This window comes from Gobio gobio, assembly GCF_949357685.1.
Source record: "Gobio gobio genome assembly, chromosome: 8".
Taxonomy (NCBI): domain Eukaryota; kingdom Metazoa; phylum Chordata; class Actinopteri; order Cypriniformes; family Gobionidae; genus Gobio; species Gobio gobio.
Window position 1 is genome coordinate 45,676,084 of NC_137114.1, and position 23,421 is coordinate 45,699,504.

General features: G+C 37.0%; 1 protein-coding gene across 1 annotated transcript in view; it reads left to right on the top strand.

Moving 5' to 3' along the window:
• slc8a2b (solute carrier family 8 member 2b) overlaps window positions 1–23,421 on the top strand; it is a 172,508-nt gene that overhangs the window by 117,035 nt on the left and 32,052 nt on the right. Inside the window, exon 2 of the mRNA XM_079823397.1 lies at window positions 11,491–11,954. Coding sequence (XP_079679523.1) covers window positions 11,583–11,954 — 372 coding nt within the window. The 5' untranslated portion in view covers window positions 11,491–11,582. The remainder of the gene's footprint in view (window positions 1–11,490; window positions 11,955–23,421) is intronic.

Here is a 23,421-nt window from a genome sequence, read left to right on the forward strand (position 1 = left end):
GCTGGGTTAGTCCATTTTCAACCCAACTTGGGTTATTTTTAACCCAGCATTTTTTAGAGTGTAACTTTGCAACTACAAGTCAACTTATTCTACTCACCCAAACAACTAACCCTAACTAACCTAAATTACAGTCTACAGTCGAGAGTTAACAAGTAACAACAAGTTACTTAGAAGAATTTCTAAAGTGGACCATTGAAAAAAAGTGTAACCAATAATTTTTATTTATTTTTCATTTTGATTCAATTTTATCACTAAAAAAAAAAATTACATTAAAGAGCACCTATCATGGAATTTTGAAATTTACCTTTCATGTAGTGTGTAACATAGATCTAAGTGAACAAAAACATCCTGTGATAGCTTGAAATATGACAGTGCACCGTATATATAGTTATTTTCTTTCAAAAGTAAGAGTCGACTCGGAGTCATTTTTAAGAATCGTTAGAAGACCGAAGCTTTTTCTCTGACTAGATGACGTCAACTTGTTAAGTTATTTGAATACGATACGCCCACTTATTGCGCTCCAAGACGCCAGTGAAAACTAGAAAACATCATGGCGACGAGACGCTGTGTTCTGAAGTGCGACTCAAAAGCAAACTTTTTTCATCTGCCCAAGGATGAGCATTTGAAGACTAAGTGGCTTGAAGACAAACCATACATCGTCGCGATTGAGTGTTTATTATTAGTCGTCAAATGTATGTTTCGCGATCTCAGGAAGCTTTTATTATGGACTTCTATTATGGCACATGGTTCTTCTTCGTCTGTCTGTATATGGACTACATGTGCACAGAGCGCCCTCCGGCTGCCAGTATGAATTGAAAACAACACACAAGAGACTCAATCGCTCATGATTAGGCTATTTCTGCCCATTTTGAGGAAGTATTGAATAAAAAATACTCCTCTGTTTAGAAATTTGACACAGACATATGAGAATCTATCAATATGTCTCCTCATCTGCACACTTTTGAACTAAAAGCCCTGAGGGATGTTGATTTGTCGCGAGTCTTCGTGAGGAGTTTTTTTATGAATGAGATCAGCTGAGGCTCATATTACAATCAAACAGTACCGACGCGGTTTTCATATTCATAACTCCTGACACATATTAACAAATTACTGTCATTATAAGACTTTGATGGGCGTTCCGTTTCCGAGAATATCTGCACAGACTAAACCAATCACAACTGACTGGGTCATGGGACCAATCACCGCAGATTAGCGTCACGTAAAGGCGGGGTTTTGAAAAGTGAATCACTAAAGGAATCATTTGAGAATCGCTGTCAAAACAGGTAAAAATAAATGCATATTATAAGAAAACTAAAGTCTTTTTTGTCATTGCATGCATGCAAAACTGTTGTTGGGGACTTCTAAAACAATATTTGGAACATTTTAAATGCCATGATAGGTGCTCTTTAAAAGTAAAAAAAGAACATGAACGTATTACTCGATCACACTCTAAAAAATGCTGGGTTAAAAACAACCCAAGTTGGGTTGAAAATGGACTAACCCAGCGATTGGGTTGTTTTAACCCAGTGAATGGGTCATTTTAACCCAGCGGTTGTGTTAAATGTTTGCTTAAAACAACCCAATCGCTGGGTTAAAACAACCCAACCCAACTTGGGTTGTTTTTAACCCAGCATTTTTTAGAGTGCATTTAAGACATTTCTCCATTTTGGCATAAAGGGTTGTTTAAAATCGAGTCATGAACCCCAGCAATAGTAGTCGCCATTTCACCGTCTCGGTTAACTATAGACCCGATATAGCCCGGCTGAGTAACCCACTACTTGACAAAATAACCTTGAATTTTAGTTTTTGCTCAAATAACTTGCAATATGTGTGGTATTCCATCATGTAAGCAAAGTCAACAGTGATTACAAGGTGTTTGGTTTCATTTCTTTGACATGTTCATGTTCTAGATGACGAGTCTATTCTCGGGTTATGGTTAGACGTCTGTTAAATTTTCAATGACAGCCCAAATTTTGCCTTGTTTTAGCCTAGACGTCAGGGCTGTGTTTGGACGGCTATTAGACGTCTTTTAAATTGCTTGCTGGGACCCTAGAGTTCTATATAGAACTCCATAGAACCCCTTTTTTAAAGAGCACCTATCATGGAATTTTGAAATTTACCTTTCATGTAGTGTGTAACATAGATCTAAGTGAACAAAAACATCCTGTGATAGCTTGAAATATGACAGTGCACCGTATAAATAGTTATTTTCTTTCAAAAGTAAGAGTCGACTCGGAGTCATTTTTAAGAATCGTTAGAAGACCGAAGCTTTTTCTCTGACTAGTTGACGTCAACTTGTCAAGTTATTTGAATACGATACGCCCACTTATTGCGCTCCAAGACGCCAGTGAAAACTAGAAAACATCATGGCCACGAGACGCTGTGTTCTGAAGTGCGACTCAAAAGCAAACTTCTTTCATCTGCCCAAGGATGAGCATTTGAAGACTAAGTGGCTTGAAGACAAACCATACATCGTCGCGATTGAGTGTTTATTATTAGTCGTCAAATGTATGTTTCGCGATCTCAGGAAGCTTTTATTATGGACTTTTATTATGGCACATGGTATCTTCTTCGTCTGTCTGTACCATATATGGACTACATGTGCACAGAGCGCCCTCCGGCTGCCAGTATGAATTGAAAACAACACACAAGAGACTCAATCGCTCATGATTAGGCTATTTCTGCCCATTTTTAGGAAGTATTGAATAAAAAATATTCCTCTGTTTAGAAATTTGACACAGACATATGAGAATCTATCAATATGTCTCCTCATCTGCACACTTTTGAACTAAAAGCCCTGAGGGATGTTGATTTGTCGCGAGTCTTCGTGAGGAGAATAGAGGAGTTTTTTTATGAATGAGATCAGCTGAGGCTCATATTACAATCAAACAGTACCGACGCGGTTTTCATATTCATAACTCCTGACACATATTAACAAATTACTGTCATTATAAGACTTTGATGGGCGTTCCGTTTCCGAGAATATCTGCACAGACTATACCAATCACAACTGACTGGGTCATCGGACCAATCACCGCAGATTAGCGTCACGTAAAGGCGGGGTTTTGAAAAGTGAATCACTAAAGGAATCATTTGAGAATCGCTGTCAAAACAGGTAAAAATAAATGCATATTATAAGAAAACTAAAGTCTTTTTTGTCATTGCATGCATGCAAAACTGTTGTTGGGGACTTCTAAAACAATATTTGGAACATTTTAAATGCCATGATAGGTGCTCTTTAAGGAAATGACACATTTGACCTTGAAAATACTGTAATGTCGCAATGTAAATATGGCTCTAAACAATAGCTGACTGAAGGGGTGCGGTTGTTATGTGAATTGGATCCATAAGTAATCTGCTGATGCTGCTTTAATGATCTGCAGGGTGCACAATTGTTTTTTATCTTTAAGCAAAATATATTTTCTTGCTTTTTTTTCCTGTTGATTTTGTGGTCAAATGCAAACATCCCATATTTAATTGACTGTTTTATGTTTTTTACTGACTTCCTGACTGTCTTTCTGCTCCATTTCTCTGTGATGTATCACTCTCACCAACCCTTCAGTGGGGTTTCTTTTGAAACGTCCTGGTCGTGAGGGGAATATCTATGAGCCGGACCCGCACACTGCTGCCAAACTCTCACTTTCTCCTTTCAAAACGCTTTATTAGCCTGATAAACATTGCAAAAACATTAAAGGTGGCCTATTATGATCTTTTTCAAAGCCTTGGTTTTGTTTAAGCTCGATAACTAGAAAAGGCTTTCATGCTTGATTTTTCAAAAAATACATCATTTTCTCCATTGTTGCAGCTCCTCTCTTCTCAGTCTGTCAGTAACGCTCTGTTTAGTTCCTGTCTCTATGAAGCCCCTCCTTCTGAAAAGCACAATGTGCTCTGATTGGTCGGCTGGACCAGTGTGTTGTGATTGGTCAAGCACTTTGAGTGTGTTTAAGAAATTTAACACCCTTACCATCAGTGTTGGGTTACGTAATCAGATTACTTTTTCAAGTAATGCATTACTTTTAAAATTGTAATACTTTTTTTTAATACTTGTAATACTTTTTTACATGTATTTGACTGACAGCTCTCCTGTCCCCATGTTGATAAAAATCGAGAGTAAGTGCAGAGGTGTTGTGTGTATACGTTATTGTAGTTCTAGACTAAATGTGAGCGTTTATTCATCTCACTTGCACAATAAAGATTCAGGACTCCTCAAAATCAATACAATCAGAATACTATGCAAACCTCCAATCATTTATTTGTTTAAATCCTCTGGTGCTCCTCATTTGGGTGTTTCTCTGGTTATCTTCCCGGTCAGAAGTGACCGGACACCTAAAAATTAAACTTCCTCCACCCCAGTAAAACCAATGTCATTTATTATTCTTCAATAATATTTTTTCTTTTGTATTTTGAGATGATTTGATGGTACTTATTAATATTTATGCAATAATGATGGTCTATTTTTGCCATTGAAAATAATAAACACATTTTAAATTATAATTTTTTTTAGGTGGATTTGAATATATATTTAAACAATCTCAAAGACTATTTCTTATCAAGTTTTATATAAAATAAAATAAAATGTTGTTAGAAATAGTAATTTAAAGTGTTAGTTTTTGCATTTTGATTACAGTCAAACCTAATCATTGTGTTAGAAAGAGAAAGCAAGGAAGCATTTTGTTGCCCATTTTTTAAATTCAGAATTTGTAAAAAAATTTTATAATAATTCATTCGATTATAACACTTAAATTAAAATAATAACATAATAAATTATGTATTTTGTTTTTTGTTTTTAAAAATGCTCAGAAAGATGCAAAGGATCAAGCCTGAGCTTCCAAGTGCACAGTTTGCGTGTGTGTGAGAGTGTGAGAGTGTGAGAGTGTGAGAGTGTGAGAGTGTGAGAGTGTGTGTGTGTGTGTGTGTGTGTGTGTGTGTGTGTGTGTGTGTGTGTGTGTGTGTGTGTGTGTGTGTGTGTGTGTGTGTGTGTGTGTGTGTGTGTGTGTGTGTGTGTGTGTGTGTGTGTGTGTGTGTGTGTGTGTGTGTGTGTGTGTGTGTGAGAGAGAATATAAGTCTTGAAGTTTTAGTGTCACCCCTTAACTTTTGTGAGCTTTTCCTGCATTATGACTGAATTATTGAATGGATTTCACATATTCTAAAAACTTTGCTCTGTGTGTGTGTGTGTGTGTGTGTGTGTGTGTGTGTGTGTGTGTGTGTGTGTGTGTGTGTGTGTGTGTGTGTGTGTGTGTGTGTGTGTGTGTGTGTGTGTGTGTGTGTGTGTGTGTGTGTGTGTGTGTGTGAGTGGATGTGTCAATATCACACTCTTGATATTTTCGAGTGTCACCACTTTAATGCTGTGTACTTTTTTCAGCATTGTGGACGATTTATAGATTGTAGATTTTTGCTGATTTCCCATTCATTTCCTATGGTTGGTCATTTTTTATGGCCACTTAGCATGCTCGAATCATGCCCTCAATTTTTTTGTGTGTGTTCACATTCCCAGTGCCATAAAAGTCACCAAGTTTCATATCATTCCGATGAAGCTGTGATTTTTAGAATTTCAAAACAGAAAATTTTCTGGTCAGAAATGACAGAAGAGCGCCAGAGGGTAAAACAAATATTTGTATGCATTTAATTATTGACCAATGTCTTGCTGCTAACCTTTGATGATTCAGTTAAACCATGAGTAAAAATTATTTTAGTTTTTTATTGGTAAAACGTTTTTCTCCTGCGTCCTTTTCTTCTATTATCCAGAATGGCAGCACAGCTGAAAGGTTTGTTTGAGCTGCGCCCTGTACTGTAGGCCTACATGTGTGAATTAGCATTTTTACCTTTTTTGTTATAAAAAACGAAACAAAAAAAAAAACAAGCCCAGTCCAGGTGAGAAAAAGTAACATAAAAGTAATATGACGCATTACTTTTTTTTTTTAGTAACTCAATTAGTTACTTTTTATGGGAGGAACGCAATATTGTAATGCATTACTTTTCAAAGTAACTTTCCCCAACACTGATTACCATAACCGCGAGTTTCAACACACTACTAACTAACTCAACCGCCCCTTTTTTTTGCATATGTCTTAGGCGGGAATTATTTAAATAAGGAATATTGTGAGACGTGTTTGTTCCCGGAAGAAAACTCAAGACTAAAACGAATGTGTTTCAGGGAGTTCAGAAGCATTGACACTGATCTAGAAAATAACTTTACGCTTTGACCTTTTTCATGCTCAAACAGCAACATTACACACTGAAGGTCCTCTTTAAAATGCATTGTGTACACTCTTAAAAATAAAAGTTCCAAAAGGTGTTTTTTGCAGTGATAGCATATAGAACAATTTTTTTTGTTCCCCAAAGAACAATCAGAACCTTTTCTACTATAAAGAACCTTTTGGAAATATTCAATGGATGTTAAAGATTCTTAATGGAACCAAAGATGCCAATAAAGAACCTTTATTTTTAAGAGTGTATAAAGGCATCTGTTTTTATTGTTTGCTAAGGCAAGCATCACTATTATATTGCTTATACTTTGGAATAGATGGCTTGTTTTTATGTGTCTTTTTACGTCTCGTACCCTGCGGCTCAGTTTGGAGTTTGAATTTGTTTGATTCCAAACAAATTGCTTTTCCGCTTCTCCGTTTCTCTCTCAGTGTCTATCATTCCATCTTCTCATAAGCAGCGAGCATGATCTCCTCTGTGATCTCCAAAGCAGCTGTTTTGTACATCCTTTAATATGCCGCTTTAAAAGAAACATGAGTTCGGTGCGTGTTCTGTCCCTGAGGTGGTTTTGCATCAGAAACCAACACAGTTTCTGCATCCAGGTTATTTTAGCTCATGCTGTATTATGACTCAGTCTTTGCCAGGCGGCTATATCGGGGGGTTTGGCTCTCCGCAAATGACAAGCCCGCAGTGATACGAATGCTGTTACGTCAAGAGAGAGAGAGATGCTGTGATAATGAGGGGAAATGAGGGGGCAACCTACTATCCTCCGTGCAACCCATCACTGCGTGAAACATGAGCACAATGAACCTCTGTCTTGCTGTTTAGTATTCTGAGTGAGAGCAGTTCAAACTCTTTTTTGGACACAGAGCTACTCTGTGATGGAATAAGGCCATTTAGAAAGAGACAATAGAAAGAAAAAGGCTGAGTGAGTATGGATAATGTGCTCTGAATTTAGAAACATATCTGTAAACATATTTAAATTGAGAGAGAGAGAGAGAGAGAGAGAGAGAGAGAGAGAGAGAGAGAGAGAGAGAGAGAGAGAGAGAGAGAGAGAGAGAGAGAGAGAGAGAGAGAGTGTGTGCGTGTGAGTGTGTGTTGGAAAGAAAAAAATCACTAATGAAATCTCTAATGTCTCTCCTAGACAACAATTCGATTACATAGAGAGTGTTCTGCTCCTCTGATGTTTCTCCTGAGAAAAACATCTCACATGTGTCTCCTCTAGAGTTTAGGAAGGGATCTTGAAATGGTGCTCAGATGTGTCACGATACCAAAGTATGCAATCAAATGGCTCAAAATGTGCTTTTCGTGGCTCGGGAGACTTGAAGGTGCACTATGTAACTTTTCCGTCCACTAGAGGTCGGTCCTATTCAAAACAAAGGCGTAGTTTGATGACACCACGTTTGAGCGGAGAATCTTGGGACATGTGGTCTTCACCTCACAGCCGGTGGGAAAGAATCATGTTTATGGATGTGATTATTAACGTTACTGTGGTATGAAGCAGAGCAGGACTGAGTGTTGAGGAGCTAAGCAAGGCGGCTGGAGAGATTGTTAATAAGATGAATGCCTCGAGAGCAGTGGGACTTTTATTATGACACAGTCGCCAGCGCCACTTCCGCTTCTCCGGTCATGAGTATGAGGTAACGCAGCTCTGTTTATCATATTAGACACATCTGAGTGTGTTGAAAATGATGTTAATGACGTTACTCTGTGCGTTCGCTCTGCGGCTGCTATGACACTTGTTCACACTGCAGTGAGAGTAAAGCGTTTCTGCAGAATAAAACCGGAAACCAGATATGACGCCATCGACAGGCGACTCCCTCACAAGTCCCGGTTCCTTGGTTAAAATAGCAATTTTCTCACGATTTACAAATAGTTGGAAACATTTAGGATATTGTAAGTACTCAACTGAACGAAATATATAACACTGGCCTAGTGGTTTTTGGATATTTTACTGCAAAAATGTTACATAGTGCACCTTTAAAGTGTTTCTCCTGAAATTCCTTTACTGCGTCGTTAATTTTCACTTTAACTAATACTATTAAAAAATGTTTTTGGTGATTCAAATAAAGCTAAAATAAAATATACATTTTAGATGGAAAAATTTAACTTAAAAATTAAAATGAGAAATTTTCCCTTGGAAACTAACAAACTGTAGGTTTAAACTAAACTATACAATTAACTAAAACTAAAACTGAAATAAAAAAAATTATAGCTACTTTAAATAGATTTTTTTTAATTATTTTTTTATATATATTAATAGTAATATAAAAACAAAAAAACAAGTAAAATGGACAAAATCACAAACATTTAAATATTTAAAAATTAATTAAAATTTCAAATAAAATCTGAAAACATAAAAAGATAATTCTATATATTCATAAACATTATAATAATATATAAATAATATTACAATTCAAAAAAGCTAGAATTCGACAAGAAGTGCTTAAGTTCATAAATCTTTCATGTGCTATTTCAATCAATTTCATGTGTGGAATGGATATCCACATTGATTTTATAACTCTATTCTCTTCATGTTCATTAACAATCTTTTCATTTGTTTTACCTCCTGTTTGAGAAGAATCATCTGAGACAAAGTTGATGCTTGCAATGAAACAGGGTCCGGAATGACATCATCAAGTATATACTTTAAATTTTAAATGTCTGTGGAGGAGCTCATATGTGGTACCATTGGAAAGCTTATAGTCTCTACTTTCTGGAGACATGCATCACTTTGGCATTTGTTTTACACAAAGTAACTTATTTACACTAAATTACTCTGGGACCATTTCCGCCTGTATTTGGCTTACCCAAATTGAAAAGCTTCCCATACCTAAACACTGGAATAAATAATTTAATGACACTGGGATATTGCATTTATACCACTGTATATTGGTATGGGGACACTTTAGATTAGGGTAGGCGGAAATTACATAAAAAAGCTAATATTCCTCCCTTCAGATCCATTTGAATAAATCTTGCATACAACATGATACAGACAAAATATTTGTTTTTTCAGAATTTTCTGGAATCTACACTCTAAAAAAAAAAAGGTTCTATATTGCACCAAAAATGGTTCTTGGCTCGTAATCATAGGGGAACCTTTTTTAGTGCTATATAGCACCAATTTTGGTGCTTCAGTGGTTCTTCAGCGGTTCTTCAGAGGTTCTTCAGCGGTTCTTCAGAGGTTCTTCACCGGTTCTTCAGAGGTTCTTCACCGGTTCTTTGACTAAGGTGCTATATAGCACCGCTGAAGAACCACTGAAGAACCACTGAAGCACCAAAATTTGTGCTATATAGCACTAAAAAAGGTTCCCCTATGATTACGAGAGTGTTAGTGAAAACAACCAAAACTGTCTGCAGGGTGCTAGACCACACAGGGCCTGAGTTGCACACTTTCAAAAATGAATTTGTAACCAAAAAAATCAAAAACCACTGTATGTGGGTATGGGAAGCTTTTCAATTTGGGTAGGCCAAATCCAAGCGGAAATCCGGATTAGCCTGGCAAGCGAAACCCACATCAAGAGGTTGGGTCTGGGAACACACCATTGGCAGGGCTCAATCCGAGGGGCGGGATAAACGGTTGTCTTTCAAATTCCCTCTGCACGCAATAGGATAGCGCTACAACCAACCAGAGCAAAGAAGAATGTGAAGCGGAGCTAGTTGATAGATTAAACTTTCGCCGTATCCGGTCGGCAAAACTCTGAACACATCTTCCTTTTTTAAAGCTACACTGTGTAACTTTTTTAGTTTGTTCTTAGCTAAAAACACTTAGTTCTTTCAAAAATATATGTGCTCATTAATGCATATTTACTTCTTTCAAGTAATAAAGTATTCTCGTAAGTTTATAATATGCCATTGAAAATACATACGGTAATGGGTTTGAATGCAGGTCGCCATGTTGCCCCTCCATCTTGAAAGTACATCAGCCAAAGAAGGATATACCCGTGAATTCAAGCTTTGCCTTTCGCGTTTTTAACACTCGATGGCACCGTGTCGAATGTGGACGAGGTCGAACTGGAAGCCATATTAATCTTGCACTAAATCGGCCACCGTAGGAGTTAAAACGAAATCGGAATTGAGAGGAAGAGAAACTAATATTCACTGGATGGTCATATACCTTTTCACCGCTAGATGGGGGAAAATATCACACAGTGTAGCTTTAAGAATGACTTCAGTGCCGTTCTTTGTTCTTTTCTCAAAGAAAAGCTTCGTCTTCCAGAGTCGCGGCCAAAGCCGATTCGAAAGACCACTGTTCGCCGCATCTCTGCCGTCATAATGTTAAGCCCGCCCACCGACTCTATACACGATGTGATTGGCCTGACTAGAGTTTTTCAAGCTCCCAAGCCAACGGAGAGTTGCTAGACGACCCTGGCTGCAAATTAGATTTGCTGCCGCTAGAGTGCGTCTAGATTTCTAGGCTAGTCCCAGATCTTAAGAGGTTAAGAAATGCTTTTATTGGGTGGTAAATAATGGCACAAACACCAGTAAATTGACGAGTGCAAATCTTAGTAAATCCCCTCACATGTTTCATTTAAATACTCTCCTCCCATAAATGTTGCGTCTGAAAAGGAAACTCTTACAAATGCATATGAATAAGGTCAGCCTCAAAAATAACCCTGCCCACACCTTTTCAGAGCTAGTTTTTCACTGCGTGTCTTTAGTAAATCCTGACAGTAGCTTTTCAACGCCAAAAGAGGGTTTGTGCTGGTGCAAGGCCCCAGTCTCTAAAGCTATGAAAGCACAACACCTGAGCATTAAAAGTTTCCCTTTGTCACGTGTGTGTGTGTGTTTGAATCTGTGGAAGTGCAGGAAGGTTTTTGAGCATTTGAGCTAATAAACCGCTCTGAGACCTGGCAACATTTCGACTGTTATTTCATTCTTATTTGAGTTGTCCATCCTTACTCGATGTCCTGTTGCTAAGCCCTTCAAAAAAAGAACCGCATCCATCATCAGCAGCAGCAGCAGTTGGTTTTTATCCTTGTAACCGTGTTTTGCCTCATGAAAGCAATCATTTTCATTGCCTACGCAGTCTATTCTTCTACCAAGGTCTGTTTCTGCATCTCACATATTTTTTTATAATCATCTACTTGATTTACTGCACTATAAAAGCGGGCAGGAGCTGCTCCGTACAAAGCTGCAGCCTGGAGATATTTATGTTGGATTGCGAGTGCTGTTCTTCTAAAGCTGCGTGAGATTTGTTTTTCTGATGATGACATTCACAGACGCATTTTCGGTTGCTTTTCTTGCCATTAAAGTTTCTTTTCTTCACTCTTTTCTCCCCAGGTCCCCCGGTGGGCTGGTTCCTCTCCGTGTTGAATCACCTCCTTTATTTCTTCTCCTCTTCTGAACCTCAGAAGCCTTTGAGGAGTGAGACCATGGCACCGGTTTCCTCTCGACGCTCCTCTGTCCTCTTTCTGTGTCTCGTCCTCGTCCTCTCTTTGCCCCCATCCTGCTCTCCGGAATCCCAGCGTGAAGAGCCGTCTCTCCTGCCCTCCATCGCTCCCTCAGAGGTTCCCTCGGAGCTCTACAGTAACCTGACCGATGACCCCGCTCTCAACAAGCCGTGCAGCGACCCTGTCGAGTGCAGGCCTGGAATCGTCCTGCCCATATGGAAGCCTATCAATCCCACTCTCGGAGAGCAGATCATCCGGGCCATCGTGTATTTCGCCTCGCTCATGTACATGTTTCTGGGAGTGTCCATCATCGCTGACAGGTTCATGGCATCCATCGAGGTCATCACGTCACAGGTGAGTGACGCACATTGACTACGTTTACATGTGCACCAATAATGCGATTATTTCTGATAATCAGAGTAAGGTCTTATGAGCAGAACTCCTCACTCCTGTTTACATGCACTAATAAGCATGGTTATACCCCACTCAGATACGCATATGGTATTCATGTTACCAGGCATTATTTAAACCTGTTCAAAATACATATTTATGGACGTACTTGATATTATTCGCCGCTGTGATGAACCGCAATGCCGGGTTGTCTTTGCGTTCTTCACGCCGTCTGGATGGAGATACGGAGCAATTGTGTTGACAGCGATTATGAGAATAGAAAACTTCAGAATAATATCACATTATTCATTCATCCGTGTACGTCCGAGAGGTAATAATGTGTTTAATGCCTGTTTATTGCGATTAAAATCGGCATACGCCACAGTTTAATGCGACTATGGGCACTTCGATTATGAGCTTAATCGCATTAGTTTGATCGAAGTATTGCATTTACATGAGGTAATGTTTAATCACAATATTGCCAAAATCCCATTATGTATGTCTAGCATGAGGTGGAAAATTATGATTTATGATCATTTTCCAAGGTAAACAGTTCTTATGGCTTACTTTAGGAGTTGCATTTCATGCCTCAGTTAACTGACGGATGGTGAATCTTTTAAAGGGGTCATATTTTTTCCATGTCCATCTTTCTTTAGTATTTAAACGGTTTAAATTGTATTTAAATATGGGTGGGTCTTGTTGAGTTAGTTAGTAGTGTGTTGAAACTCACGGTTATGGTATGGGGCGGGACACAGGGGCGATTCTAGGAGTTCAATACTAGGGGGGGCTCAAAATAATGTAATATATTGTTTGTATACTAGGGTAGGCATAAACAATACAGTAGGATCTACACTATCTATCAAATCAATCCCTGAATATTGAATTAATTTCTAGTCATTTTAAATAACCAGCTAATATTCATTAAGAATATAGACAAACTTTATATTACTGTAATTGTCTAGATTGGCAATATGAGGGTAAAATAATAATAATTCAGACACATAATGTTTTTAACTCTACATTTACATTTTTAACTCTACATTTCGCCACCTTGGAACTATAAGGTTCTATCTGCATTCCGAGCGGTTTTGAGATATTGAGCTTCAAAGTTGTTGCATTCCATTCGACTTTGTAGATAGAACCTTTTTGTTTTCTAAATCAAAAGTCCCAAAATGTTCACAACATAAAAAAACAGCACATCATGTAAATAAATTGTCACCGAATAAGAATATGTGAATAACTCAATTTTGGCAAACAGATAGAACCTTATAATCCCAAGGCGACGATTTGTGCAGTAAAATTAACTTTAAAGAAGATCTACATTTACCATTTTCATTCATGGAGATAAAATGGAAAATGTGCCGTGCTTTAGTGGAGGATTTCTGTCACCTGTCGGAAAATAAACATTTAAAATGAAAATGACATGAAATTCCCACTATAACCAGTAGATGGCTGCAGAGGACCTCTCATTAGCTCATTTTCACTCTATCTTATAGGTCTTTGCGTATGTTTTGCTTTTGGATTTATTATAAAATGTATATTATACCAAATTTTAGCAATTTTATAGCACTGAAGTATGAAGTATAGCAAGAGTAGGAAATGTCATAAAGTCTCATGCAATTTAAATTAAAGCTGCAATTTGGCGATTGGGGCAATTTGGCCATTTCTAATTATTTGGGGGGACAGTTGTCTGTGGTGGTTACAGCCCTGGAGTGAGGCGATGTCAAATTAGTGTACATAATATGTTACGAGGGCTGAAGCTAAAGCCCTCTTAAAATAGGCCTAGTGACACACCCCTGGCGGCAAGGGGGGTGCGAGGTACTGCCTGGCAGGACATTTGCCAAACACGCTCGAAGAGCTTGACCAATCACAACACACTGGTCCAGCCGACCAATCAGAGCACATTGTGCTTTTCAGAAGAAGGGGCTTCATAGAGAACGGAGCGTTACTGACAGACTGAGAAGAGAGCAGCAGCAACAATGGAGAATATGGGGGAAATTATGTGTTTTTGAACATTCAAGCATTGGAAACCCAAACCTAGAGCCCAAAAACAAAATCAAGACTTTGAAAAAGGGAATAATATGGCCTTTTTAACATAATTCGAGGCTGTTTTATTGTTGGGTTTATTAACCAAGCAATATTGTTAAACATTCAGTAAATAACTGTTCAATTTATCATGTATGTTAAAGGAATAGTTCATGCAAAATTTAAAATTGTCTCATTATTTACTCATTCTCATGTCATTCCAAACCTGTATGCTGCTGTTTTTGTCTCCACAAAAGCATTTTCATGCAGAATATTAACAAGAGTTCATAATGACCATAATTGCCTGGAATAGATAAAAGCAAGAACATAAAAGTGTCATAAAAATGCATAAAAGTCAACATAAAAGTCTTCTGAAATGATAGCGTGGCGCTAGCAATGCTAAGGTCATGGGTTCACTTCTCAGAGAGTGTATGATCTAATAAATGCACACCTTGAATGCAATGTACAGTAAATGAGTAGTTGATTTGGATAAAAGTATTTTCCAAATTTAAGATGGTATTCACTGAAAATGCATTCTCTGTTCAAACTGGTGCGTTTTGTTATGAAACTTTCGAAAAGCGTATAATAAGATTTTGTTTATAGAATAAAGTGATTGTATAGCTTCAGAAAACTTGGCTTATTTCATGTTTTTTGGAGCTTGGCAGCCTCTTCTGGAATGCCATCATATAAAAAAAGAGCAAAGTGAAGATTAATAAAAAGTTTTATTTTTTTGTTTCACTTAAAAAAATACTGCATATGGGTTTGGAAGGATGTGAGGACGAGTAAACAATGACAGAATGATCCTTTTTGGGAGAACTCTTCCTTTAAAAGCATAGCCTTCACCTGAGCTCGAGTTTAGCTAGTAATTGCTGTTATTAAAATAAAAACAATCGTGACTGTTCCTCCAGCCTCTGAACGTTTAATGGGATGCAAATGCTTGCAGTGTGCTTGGCATTTTTACTTCTTTCTGCTAAAACGACTGACTCGTCAACACTTGTCAAGGGTAGATCGCCTACTCTTATCACCTCCACTGACTCATGCGCCAAAAACCTGTCGAAAGAGGGAAATTAGCCAAAATGCTTTTATAAAGGAGGCTAGTTTTCCTTTAGTTATAAAATAAATCAAAATACATCAAATTATCCAGCTTTATAAACACAGCTGCTGAATTTGAGATGTAGCAAATGCTGTGTTTTTCACACAGCGAGCATCCTAAAATACTTTCATAAACAAATCTGGAATACGATGAAACTAACGGAGAAATGCTGCATCATCACGGTACAGTCACACGTTTGCTTTCCAGCTACATGGAGAGAATTAGTGAGTATTGCGACTTGTGATTGTCAGTGTTTTCATTTACTAAAACTGAAATAAAAATACATTAAAATCCATACAGAATTATTTAAAACAAAAACTAATAAAAATGCTAAAAGCACATGAAATTACTAGAACTTATGCTAAAATTGAAAATATAAAAATAAAAGATAACTTAAAACATTAATAAACACTATAACAGTTTATAAACTAGAAAGTAAGGTTTGTTGGGACAAACTCTTATGTTGGTTTGACAAAATGTAAAAGTTTTATAAGCTTTTTGTTAGCATGTCTTCTAGCATTATTTTACATTGTGTTTACATGTTTGTTGCAGATTTTAATACATTGTTAACATGAACTAGCATGTTGCTAGCCTTTTTTACCTCAATGCTAACATGAATTAGCATTTGTTGCTAACATGTTTTATCACATTGCTAGTAGGAATTAGCACATTGCTGGCATTTTTCTTACCATGTAGCATGTTTTGGCGCGTTGTTAACATGAATTTTCAAGTTTGATAACATGTTTTAACACATTGCTAGTATGAAATAACATGTTTTAACATGTTGCTAGCATGTTTTAACACAATACTAATGTGAATTAGCATGTTATTAACATGTTTTAGCACATTTTTAACATGAATTAGCATTTGTTGTTAACATGTTTTAACACATTGCTAGTAGGAATTAGCACATTGCTGGCATTTTTAATTACCATGTAGCATGTTTTGACGCGTTGTTAACATGAATTTGCAAGTTTGATAATATGTTTTAACACATTGCTAGTATGAAATAGCATGTTTTAACATGTTGCTAGCATTTTTTAACACAGTGCTAATGTGAATTAGCATGTTATTAACATGTTTTAGCACATTGTTAACATGAATTAGCATTTGTTGATAACTTGTTTTAGCACACTACTAGTATGAATTAGCACATTGCTGGCATTTGTTTCATGTTAACATGATTTAACATGTTGCTAAAATGAATCAACACATTGTTAGCATGTTACTAACATGTTTTAGCACACATTGTCAACATGAATTAGCATGTTACTTGCATGTTTTTGCACACATTGCTAACATGAATTAGCATGTTTGTTAACATGATTTCACACATTTGTTGACATTTTTGCCAGCATGTTAACATGATTTAACATGTTGATAACATGAATTAACAAGTTTCTGGCATGTTTATTAGCATTAATTAACACGTTCTTAGCAAGTTTAAGCAGGTTGCTAACATGAGCATACAAAACTATACAGATATGTTTTTAACAAAAATGAAAAACACAACAAAATGACCTTTAACTTTAATTATAATTAAAAAAAATTAACAAATGAAAATAATAGTATAGATAATATAATAGTATAGCACTGATAAAAATAACACTGGTACAAAATAGCATCAAAATGTTGATCTAAATTGGCTAACAGTTCTTTTGTGAGGAGTCAGTCGCTTTCTTTCTCTGCGGTGAGTAAATTAGCCTTGCGTCCTTTGCAAAATCAAAGCCAACAGCTCTGAGTCTACCTCATTAATCAAAGCGTCCCTAAGAAAGAATCTCATACACCCTTGTCAAAACATGAGGACACGTCTGCAGGGTCATGGGAAATGCGAGTGTGAAAATGGCACCAGAGACGACCAAAAATAGTCTGGAGAAGGAAGGTGTGTTTGTCCTGTCACAGAGCTAATATTTTGAAACATCTCTGAGCCTGTTTATTGTGTACATTTTGAAAAAGCCAAAACATACAATCTCAAGTGTTTTTGCTGTCAATACATGCATGAAAGTGCAGAAATCTGAATAGAGGTATATCGGTGTTGAGTCGACGATGCAAAGATGCGCAACTCACATACAAAATGTTTGGTAACATTTAGACTACTTAAGCTTTTTTGTATAATGCAGTATAAAAGTATTTTAAAGCATTAATTATGCCTTGCAATGCACCTAATAATGCATTGAAAGATGTCACGAATAATTGAAAAAATAATTGTAGGCCCTAATGTGTTTTAACACATTTCTAGCATGTTTTAGTATGTTTTAACACTTTGATAACATGAATTAGCATGTTGCTTACATGTTTTAACACATTGCTAGTATGAATTAGCACATTGCTAGCATGTTTTACCATGTTGCTTACATGTTTTAACACATTGCTAGTGTGAACTAGCACATTGCTAGCATGTTTTACCATGTTGCTAGCATGTTTTAGCACATTGCTAGTATGTTTTACCATGTTGCTAGCATATTTTAGCACATTGATAACTTATTTTACCGTGTTGCTAGCATATTTTAGCACATTGATAACTTAATTTACCATGTTGCTTACATGTTTTAGCACATTGCTAGTATGAATTAGCACATTGCTAGCATGTTTTACCATGTTGCTAGCATGTTATAGCACATTGCTAGTATGTTTTACCATGTTGCTAGCATATTTTAGCACATTGATAACTTATTTTACCATGTTGCTAGCATATTTTAGCACATTGCTAGTATGTTTTACCATGTTGCTACCATATATTAGCTCATTAATAGCATGTTTTACCATGTTGCTAGCATGTTTTAGCATTGCTAGTATGTTTTACCATGTTGCTAGCATGTTTTACCATGTTGCTGGCATTTTTTATCATGTTGCTAGCATTTTTTATCACATTGCTAGTATGTTTTACCATGTTGCTGGCATTTTTTACCATGTTGCTATAGGGTGACCACCTGTCCCGCTTTGCGTTGTACCTCACAGCATTTTCACCCCTTGTCCCGCATGTCGCATATTGAGAAAATGTCCCGCATTTTCACCAGTCTCTTGATTTTTAATGCCTGATTTTTTTTGCCTTTTTAAGAAAGCATTTTATTTATTATTTTTGCGACATCGTTTTTCACCTATATTTAACATCGCTTCGTCAGAAGTAACATCCCGCCTTACACAAATACAAAAGCGGTTTTTTAAACCATATCCAATGGTTGAAAAGAAAGGAGTAAACACGGTCACTAGTAGGTTGTGACGGCTGTCAATCAAAATGTGGAGCGTTGATTCGTTCCATGTGTTCCTTGTCAGAAAACGAATGGATAGTTCTGTATATAAATGAATATATATATATATATATATATATAAAAATACAAATAATACAGTTCTGTATATAAATTTATATATATATAAATACAAATAATACAGTTCTGTATATAAATTAATATATATATATATATATATATATATAAATTAATATATAAGATTAACTAATTTAATGTTGTTTTATTTGTTTCATTATTTATTTAGTTGGATTTTAGTTGCACTTGGTCAGAACTGTTTCAAAAGTAGCTATCTGCATGATGCCTGCTGCCTTTGGGCTCAGTGATGTTGAACTTAAGATTATGCAACAGTTTCAGGTTATGTTTTAGTGTTGGTAACATGTCCCACATTGTCCCACACAAACTTAGTAATCGTCCCACATTTGTTTTTTTTTGATGGTGGTCACCCTATGTTGCTAGCATGTTTTATCACATTATTATCATGTTTTACCATGTTGCTAGCATGTTTTACCATGTTGCTGGCATGTTTTACCATGTTGCTAGCATGTTTTATCATATTGTTAGTATGTTTTACCATGTTGCTAACATATTTTAGCACATTGCTAGTATGTTTTACCATGTTGCTAACATGTTTTAGCACATTTTGCTAGTATGTTTTTCCATGTTGCTAACATGTTTTAGCACATTTTGCTAGTATGTTTTTCCATGTTGCTAGCATGTTTTAGCACATTGCTAGTATGTTTTTCCATGTTGCTAACATGTTTTAGCACATTTTGCTAGTATGTTTTTCCATGTTGCTATCATATTTTACCATGTTGCTGTCATGTTTTACCATGTTGCTAACATGTTTTAGCACATTTTGCTAGTATGTTTTTCCATGTTGCTAACATGTTTTAGCACATTTTGCTAGTATGTTTTTCCATGTTGCTAGCATATTTTAGCACATTGCTAGTATGTTTTTCCATGTTGCTAACATGTTTTAGCACATTTTGCTAGTATGTTTTTCCATGTTGCTATCATATTTTACCATGTTGCTGTCATGTTTTACCATGTTGCTAGCATGTTTTATCACATTGCTAGTATATTTTACCATGTTGCTAGCATGTTTTACCATGTTGATAGCATTTTTTAGCACATTGCTAGTATGTTTTACCATGTTGCTATCATATTTTACCATGTTGCTGGCATGTTTTACCATGTTGCTAGCATGTTTTATCACATTGCTAGTATGTTTTACCATGTTGTTAACATATTTTAGGACATTGATAGCATGTTTTACCATGTTGCTAACATATTTTAGGACATTGATAGCATGTTTTACCATGTTGCTGGCATGTTTTAGCACATTGCTAGTATGTTTTACCATGTTGCTAGCATATTTTAGGACATTGATAGCATGTTTTACCATGTTGCTAGCATGTTTTACCATGTTGCTAGCATGTTTTAGCACATTGCTAGTATGTTTTACCATGTTGCTAGCATATTTTAGTACATTGCTAGCATGTTGTAACATTTCTACCATGTTTTAGCTCTGAATCATAAAGAAAAGAAAAGAATTTTGAGGTTGTAGACCAGCTGTGCCCTTTCTTGCCTTGAGTGTCTCCCCATCCACACACAGACTGCCAGATGCATCATTCTGAACCATAGTCATAATTTCTGTAATGCGGGTTGCAAATTAATAAAGGAAAGTGTTTCCAGCTCTGCGTTTGTATTGGATCAGAGGCTGCGCCACACACACTTTAGAGCTTCCAGGCCAAACCGGGCAGAAAATACTAAACTTGAACTCTTCCATCTCAAACGAAACAACTGAACCATGGCAGTTCGACTGACTCCAGGTGCAATGAAAGTGCAAACAATAAAAACACAATGCCAGAATTACAATTCCTGACAGCAGCGGTGCATTATTGAGTTGTGGAGTGCGAGTATGCTGGTTGTCTCTGCCTCAGGGTTTTTGTACGGTTTGGCATCTCTCTAGTAGACTAGAAAACAAAACAAAGTGAACTTTGTCATGGAGCAAACAAGTAAAATTGTAACTGCTTTAAAACTAGTCAGAAGCCTCAATCAACCCATTATACATTTATTTGAATAAACAACTGCTAATGAACATAGGGCTAGTGGCCACATACATTCAGATGGAGTTGTTTTCCTCCCTGGTCTTGCTAACATATTGTTAGCATGTTTTAACACATTGTTAACATGATTTAGCATGTTGCTACCATGTATTAGCTAAATGCTAGCATTAATTAGTATGTTGCTAGTATTTTTTACATTGATAACGTTAACATGTTTTAACACATTGCTAGTATAAGCATGTTTTAACTATGCTAGCATGTATTAGCATGTTGCTAACATGGTTTACTGTGTTGCTACCATGTTTTAGCACATTGTTAAAATTGATATTCAGGAGCATGGCTGATAATGTGCTGAAAATGCTGATGATGCTACACCCCATAAAAGAAAGGTTTTTGCTTAATTCAGAATTGAAAAATTGGCTTCTTTTCAATTCATGCTTTCGAATTTGAATTGGTCACACCCCACAGGAAGTTGAACTGAAATGACAGGAAGAGGAATTTAAAGTGTTCTAAGTAAATTCAAGTAATGCATTCTGGGAAATGGAGTTGTCTTCCACCCTGGTCCAGGTCCATATACTTCCTTTCCGTGAAGTTCGTGGAGCGCATCACAAAAATGAATCGAAACTCCACATACAAGCAAGCTCTTGTCTACTAACCGGAAGGTTGGTGGTTCAATCCCCGGTTCCATCTGACTAAGTGTTAAGGCGTCCATGAGCAAGACACCAAACTCCAGCTGCTCCAGACGAGCTGGATGGCGCCTTGCATGGCTGACACCGCCGTCGGTGTGTGAATGAGTGAATGAATGGGTGAATGTGAGGCAATATGTAAAGCGCTTTGGTGGCCATGGGTCTGATAAAAACGCTATATAACTGCAGTCCATTTACCAATTACCATCTGAACTCTTGTTTTGAGTTGGTGCTTCTTCTTCTTCTGCTCTTTTTCCTGGCGGTGCGCAAACAGCATTGCATTACGGTGTGCGCCCCCTTCTGGACTGGAGTGTGGACCGCCTGTGACTGACTGTATTCAGCGTCTGACTGTATGCACCGAAGCGTAATGTCTGTACTGTGACAGTTCGGGACGAACCATAGACTGTAAAAAAATATGGACGTAGTGTCCGTGACGTCACCCATAGGATTCTGAAGAGCAGTTTTGAAACGTAAAATAGGGTCGAGCTGGCCGTTGCCATCTTGGCAGCGCGCCATCGCGCATCACTCACGGATAACAGAAAATTGGCAAAGAGGCGGGACGTGGGCGGAGCTGAAGTGACCTGATGACTAACAGACAGCAGATAAATGGCTATCGACCTGTCACTCAAAGTGGCCACGCCCTTAATTATGCAGAACTTTAACGCTGCGTCCCAATTCGCATACTATCCGTACTAAATAGTATTCGAAAAAAGAATTAGTATGTCCCAAATCGTAGTATGTTGAAAAGAGTATTCCAAAGATTCCCGGATGGTTTACTATTTCCGAAGTGCAGATCGATGTGCACTCTAACGGCTGATATTGCCCACAACCCATTGCGAGAACTACAAACGCGGATAAAAAGTGTTAAAAAACTACAAACATGACGGTTACGCAAGTCTGACGGCTAAGTAGAGAGGATTAGATAAAGGGACTTGAGTGAGCAATTATCAGTATTTAACCTGACGAAAATATATTTATTCAATGTTAGCCACATTATATTTCACCTGCAGCAGCATTGTGAACTTTTGTAATGATATGTTTGGCCATTAACTTTGCAAACACATGAGAGGAGTCTCTGCATTAAAGACCCACGAATGGCAGACCAACGTGCTACTATATTTCTCTCCGATACGGTAGGAAATTAAATTGAATGTGGAGGATTTTAACTGTGACGATGATTGACAGGGCAGTTTAAACGGTGACGGGACTCACGTAACTAAGCAACAGAGTCCGTTAAAGGTGACGAAGTAGTATGTCCCAAAGCTTGCATACTTTTCTGCTACACACTCAAAAGTATGTACTTTTTCTTAACAAAAAGAGTACATACTTTTAGGACGTAGTATAAGTAGGCGAATTGGGACGCTGCATAATACTTTATATAATGTAAACGAATTAGTTATAAAAAAAATGCACCCCCTTCACAGTCATCATGAAGGGCAAAATGAGCCGTGTAGACCAAAACCACAATTTGTACCAGACTGTAAACATGTTTTTTTTTTCTGCTGTAAAGTTGGGCATTTTAACATGAGGCTCAATGAGATTCTGCTCCCTACTGGCCAGTCGATGAATTGCAGTTTAAGTCACTTCCGTATTGGCTTCAAGAGAAACTGTGGGAGGTTGCCGCTTGGGACGAACACATGTACCGTTACACCCCTAATATATAATAATAATTAAATGATTAAACACTAATATCTAGTTAAAATGACAGTTATGAATATATACAGTAGTGGCCAAAACGGATGTCTGGACTAGGAAAATTGACATCTTCACCCTGTATTCAAATATTATTAAAAATGTATTAAAGATTTTGTAAGCATATAGCCTAGTTGTTCTTAGAGTCAATTGTGTTACTTGTTTTAATAACGCAATAAAACTTGCAAATCGTCCGGACAATTTTTGCCTAGACTGTGAAAGAAATTATAAACACATGCAAAAACAAAAGAGAACCAATAAAATATGAATAACTGATTATGTTGTAGTCACTGTATTCTTTTTCCTGTGAGCCTTTTGTTTTTCTATGCATTTTTCTGCATAGTAAAATAAAACCTGGAGCTGTAGTTTGCCTCTTTTTCCAAATAACTTTGCTAGTTAAATACCTTTAACCAAGTTTAGTGTTTTGTTCTTCCATCATAAATATTATATTTCCATTTTGACATACTTCCATACATTCAAAGTTGAACTGTCTTCCTCAATACAAATTCAGTTCTGTTCTAAATGGTGCACGACCGTGCAGCAAGAACCTGTCAGGCTTTAGTTAGCAATTGTGAGCAGCTGTCTGTATCCTTAACATGTTCCCTTCTGATCTCCCAG